Below are 6,000 nucleotides of genomic sequence, written 5' to 3'. Positions count from 1 at the left end.
AGAGACTTAATTGGTTAATTGTGCCCATCTTGTGAGTTCATGGTTGGATACTTGTGCCTTTTTTCTTTTTGGTGTTCCAGGTGCTTGAGGGGACAGTCTGACATGGACACACACACACATGTGGAGGCATGGGGGAGGGGGAGGGGGAGGGGGAGGGGAGGTGGGGGCGGATGGGGTTGGGTGATAAAGAGGAACACACACACACACACACACACACACACACACACATGCACACACACAAACTCAGTCTATGTGGGCTGCTGCAAGCTTTCCTCTGATAAAACTGTGCTCCACTCCTCCCTTCCCCTCCTGCTGTGGACGCCCGGGTGACAGTCCTTCTGATGTGTTCCCTACCAGGGACGGTAATAAATAAATAAATAAAGGACTAAGAGATAAAGGTGGCTCTTGAGAGAGGATGATCTCGCTGGTCCATGGGCGGGAGGTATCACTCCGGAGTGCTGGCTAGTTGTTCTGGAGACACTCCAACTCCACGGCGCAGCAGATGCTCCCGTTCTAGGCAAGCAAGCGGAGGACAGAGAACACAGAGTGTCATTCCAGGAAAACAACACGCCCAGGGCATTTCACTTTCTATTGCCATGGGAACCATCAAATTTGATTAAGCGCTAAAAGAAAGGACAGTCGCTAGAGACACATTCAGCTTTGTTTAGTAGGCGAGCCACACTGTTCTGAGAGACATGATGTATTTCTACACTGAAATTTCATTAGTGCAACTGATGCCATGCCGAAATGACCTTAGACATGCAACTGAAACAAAATGATAATTTATTCTGATTGACATCCTTTTGACAACTTATTCTGCAACACCAGTGGTCTCTCCTGGAAAAAATAAATCCTTTCAAGGCATTTAGCATTTCCTATGTTCCTTAAATAAGTAGTTTGTTAATTGAAGTATGCTAATGCCAAGACAGAATGTGTCTAAAGTGTAAATAAGCAATGGAACGGATGGCTACAGAAACAGAGAGAGAAAGTGAGAGGGAAATCTATCCTCCGAAAGACTGTAGTGCTCCCCTGTTCAAAACATCACTTTTAAGCAGATTTTCAAATAACATTGTCTGACAGTGTGTTTTTGGGACTCTGCGAACTGGCCCTCTGTGTGACTGATGTGGCACAAAGCAGGCGAGGGAGCAGTGGCGTACCTTGCATTTGCATATGGAGCATGGCGTGTTGGGAGAGCGCCAGACTGCGCCGCTCAGACGGGTGATGCCAGCGGGGTCCTGGCACGTCTGTCTGATGTCGTATGCCACATTATCAGCCAGGCAGGGGTCGGTGACACATCGCGGGCAGCACTCCCCCTCCGACACCGCCGTGTACTCGCAGGGCAACGCGGGGCAGGCCAGCGGCCAGCAGTCCACCTCCCCCTCCTGCAGAGAGAGCCAGAGAGAAGCAGAGTTCAGAGAGACAGACCGACACAAAGAGAGGGAGTTCAGAGGCTTCACAAATCTTTAAAGTTTTCTGACTACAAAAAGGCACAACCTTGAAGGATATCAGAAATATGTCGGGGATGGCAGGGGGGGGGGGGGAGGGAGAGTTAGAGAAAGAAAGAGTGAGGGAGGGGAAGCATGGAGCGATGGAGATTAAAGTGGGGGTCAAAAAAGATGCTTCTTTTGGCCGTTGACCCCTGTAAGGGGATGGGAGGAGCAGATAGACCGATGGAGGTCCCTGGGAAAGGGAGACTCTGGTCGTGAGTGTGCTGGGCCACTCAGCCTCTCCCTTCCCATACGAGTCAGTCACCTGCAGGCTGGAGCAATTAAAAGTGTTATTTTCCCCACGCTGAGACTGGACCACGCTCTACACTGCTCTTATTACTGAATTAATTGCAAAGCTGTCAGCGCACCACGATTACTGGCCAGACCTGCCAGCCACACGGACCTCTGCATAACAGGTCACTCCACTGGCAAAGAAGACATCATGGTTCTGTCATGGGAGTGATGCATATAAGATTAAAAAAACAGCTCTGGTTTCATCTGTACTGAGGTGTGGCCACAATGTACATTCATCTTATTAACACTGTCATTCATCTTATTAACTCTGTCACCATTGTCACATTGCATTTACCATTTGTCTGTACTATGTTGAAGAATGTAACGCTGTGTGAGAAAAATACTTGCAGCCTTGACATATGGTGAGCATACTCCAGCCTCCAAACAATGATATGATGATCAGCAAGGTATTTAGTGTTCCAGACAAAGGTGTCATGGACTCAAATAGTATTTCTTTTGTTTTAACTCTGATTTGAATATATGGTTTCATATCACCCTCAACAAGTATGAACATTCGTGTGTTATACTAGCATCAGCTCTCAGTCTCGTACTTGAATCTCAAAGTCATAAACTGTGAATCATGGCGTACGACAGCCATGTTTAAGATTTCCAGCGCTGAAGACAAAGGGCCTCATTTATAAAATGTTGCGTAGAAACCATCCTACATTTCATCTCAGACGTTTTCTGAAATGGTCGTAAGTGTTATTCACAGAAAACGAACGTACGCCCAAAAAACACGTGTACGCCATTCCTGCATTTATAAATCACAAATGATCGTTGAATTGTGCGCAGCTGAATCTCCGCCCTCAAAACGCCCCTACTTAATCTAATTAGCATATTATCAATGCACAAACGGAGCGCATCCTCAATGCACAAACTCTCTGTGACAATGGCAAGCAAGAAAGAAACATGTAAAAAGAAGAATTATAGTGAGGCTTAAATCGACGTTCTGCTGATGGAAGTAGCAGATGCGGGCCAAAACATTGTTCGAAAGCCTGTCGGGTGGCGTAAGGGCAAAAGCAAAGTATGTGGCATGGTAGAAGACACGTCTCCGAAGCACCAGCGGCCGCACCTGCGGCACGAGCAGCACCAGAAGCCGCATCTGCGGCAGCAGCTCCTGCTGCACCAGCATCGGGGCCTCGTCGGCCATCACCAGCTTCCTCTTCTCATTCACAAAGGGACTTGAATGAGTCTGTTAGTGAGGTTGTTGCCGAACTCTGTCCGCTATTGAGGGTTCTTTGAACAAACGTGCCTAAATAAAACATTCTGAAGAAAATGAACATGTGTGCATTTATTCTTATACTGTTGGTATAGTTGGTGAATCAGCTCCCGTCTTCTCAGCACAGTGATGTGCGTGTTCCAGCCAGCTGGGATGGGAGGGTGGTCATCTTGGTCCATGCGCATTTCGTCTTCTCCTAGCTCTGTGCCATGGCTTAGACAGATGTTGTGTAGCACACAACAGGCTAGGATGATCTGGCAAACCTTTTCGGGGTCATATAGCAGTCTCCCTCCCGATGCATCCAAACATCGCCACCTTCCCTTCAGCATGCCTATGCTGCACTCCACTACCGACCGCGCACAGGCATGTGCTGTATTGAAGTGGGTTTCCTAGGCTGTCTGAGTGTGCGCAATCGGGATGAGAAGCCATTGGGAACCCTGTTTTACGCAGAAAATCCTCTTTCACATTTCGCTGTTCCTGGGCACTGTATGGACATTTAATACATATAATAAATTTCGGACATAGAAGGATAATATCCTCTAACAACGCCAATGCAGTCATATCTCCTACTGAAAACTGTCACTATCAGGCTTTTTATAGGCTATAAATTGAGCGAAATGTTTTACACGTGTGGAATTAAAATTAATACCCATTAGACGTGAATTTCATTAATGTATGAATTATTCAAATTGTTTAATTGATTTTATTGAGCGCAACATTAATTTGGCCTTTTACCATTAGCCCTAATGGTGGTGACGATGATGATGATGAAACTGCGTGTCGGCGCTCGGAGAGTTCCGAATTCTTGCAGTACTCCAGTATTGCCACAAGGAAATGTACTTACGCAAACTAGAACCAGACGTAGAGATACGTCCTTTTCTACGTCTAAGACGGTTTTTATAAATCTGTACTTAGACGTGGATTTGATCGCACGAACACTCTAAGATCAAATCTGTGCGTAAGTACGTTTTATAAATGAGGCCCAAAGAGTGACATCTTCATAATTGAATTTCCTGTTGAACTTCAGCAGCGTCCAACAACTGTGAGCCAAGGTCACAGAGCCAAATCATGGTTCTGGCCAACAGAACTCTCCTGTGGACTGAGCAGCGCTGTTGTGGCGTGGCGAACTACAACGTCCAGAACAACCCTATTTTTCACAACAAACAGCTGAGCTTTCCCTGCGACTTTCTCACAATTATTTATTTATTTCCTCTTTGGCCTGAGTCAAGAGACCTTTGCAACCCTGTGTTATTTCCTTCATGTGGCTTTCAAGAAGACAAACAAGTCAAAATGAGAATTACATCACCCCATTCTGCCTCTACTGGCATTTCCAGAAAACTCTAGAGACAAAGCACATGGCTTGGGGCAAGTAGCTTGGGGGGGGGGTATTTCATTCCCTTCTGGAAGCCCTGTGACCTGGCTGCTATTGCTACAATCGATCTGGGGAAGAAAGCGCCTTAAGATGGATAGGAGGCTGAGGACAGAGAGAGAGAGAGAGCGGCGACTGACCAGGCATCGGCACTGCTGACAGCTGTGGATCCACAGATCGCCGCTGAGGTAGAGCGTGTGGCCGCTCTGGTGGAGGCACTGGCTGCTCAGCCGGCTGTCACACTCTGGGCAGCAGAAGAGGTCGGCCTCTGGGTCCTCGCAGTCGCACTCCTTCCGCCGGCAGAAGACGCGCCCGTCCTGCACACACAGAGAATACCGACTCAGTAGGAGAGAAACAGTGGTATGAATGCAAATATGGATGAACATATGGAAACACACACACACACATACACAAATTGTTATGCAAGCGCACACCTACACATCTGTCGCGCATACGCACACACACACCCACCCACACACACCCAAACACACCCAAACACACATACATGTGTGCATTTACACAATGAGACAGGTATGTACAGGTACTGTATGTACACACATTCACGCACACACACATGTCACTGTTCTTGAGCTGCTCGGCTTTAAAATGTACTGGAACATAGAATCTCTGGGGATTCCTACTAGCTACCTTACCAGCCTGGAACACTTTATCAGCTGTCAGGCTGCTAATTCCAGCAAAGCTGGCTGCACAGAAAACGGTGAGGCGCCAGATCAACCCCTGCTTGCCAACGCATTTAGTAACCCCTAACACGGTGCAGTCTCTCCTCCTCCTGTCTTCTTTTCAGGGAGGCAGAGGAGGCTATCTGGCAGGAAGTCACATGCAGAGAGGCTTGATGGTGGCAAAGTGCAGAGATAAACTATAGAGGTATGAAAAGAGTCACGAAAAGCTCCGAAAAATACATTTAAGTGCCACTGCGTGACTGTGGACTTTATTTCAGCTTCCCGAACCCAAGGCTTAGCTGAGCCGTGCTTCTGGTGTTCAATCCCCATCATTAACTGCAAGGTCATTATTGAAATGACGCTAGCTGGGGCATTTTTCACAAGGAGCGAGTATAATATACGCTGCACAGGGTAAGAGCTGGCAATTAGAGTATTCTAAACAGTGCGCGGGGGAGTTGTGTTTCGTCTTTGTCTCGCTGCAGGTTAAATGCCCCCGTGCTGTCTGATCTGACTCTTTGCATTTCAATTCAATTCAATTCAACTTTATTTCGCCATGTATACAGATACTAGGAATTTGTTTTGGTATTCTCCATGCAGGCTATAGTATCACCAAACTATCTCCTGCACGAGATCTCCACGGCCGCTACACAAGCGCCATCGGACAAGGGGGTAGACAGGACAGGAAGACAAGGTTGAGGGAAGAATTGCAGCATAACATGAGGAAAGGGAGGAGAAAAAAAAGGCGACCCCCAGACTATGCTCCTAGAGGAGTACAGTGTGGGAGCAGGAAAAAAACACCTCAGCACATAAGCACATACATTTACTTGCAGTGGGAGGAACGCTGTCTTATTCAGCCTGACGTTAATCTCACTGCAGGGGGAGGAAAAAAACATGCAACACTCCACACAAGACAACTCAAATCAATATTTCAGCTTTTGCTGGCATTGAAAC

General features: G+C 47.2%; 1 protein-coding gene across 1 annotated transcript in view; it reads right to left on the bottom strand.

Annotated features, from left to right (window-relative positions):
* Positions 1-202: 202 nt before the first annotated feature.
* LOC105902974 (protein kinase C-binding protein NELL1) overlaps positions 203-6,000 on the bottom strand; it is a 130,535-nt gene continuing 124,737 nt past the window's right edge. The window contains exons 18-20 of the mRNA XM_031569435.2: positions 4,510-4,686; positions 1,158-1,382; positions 203-513 (exon numbers count right to left, since the gene is read on the bottom strand). Of these exons, the coding sequence (XP_031425295.1) occupies positions 463-513; positions 1,158-1,382; positions 4,510-4,686 (453 nt within the window). The 3' untranslated portion in view covers positions 203-462. The remainder of the gene's footprint in view (positions 514-1,157; positions 1,383-4,509; positions 4,687-6,000) is intronic.

This window comes from Clupea harengus, chromosome 6, assembly GCF_900700415.2.
Source record: "Clupea harengus chromosome 6, Ch_v2.0.2, whole genome shotgun sequence".
NCBI classification, from domain to species: domain Eukaryota; kingdom Metazoa; phylum Chordata; class Actinopteri; order Clupeiformes; family Clupeidae; genus Clupea; species Clupea harengus.
The sequence above is the reverse complement of the archived record's forward strand: the minus strand, read 5'-3'. Positions and strand labels throughout refer to the sequence as shown.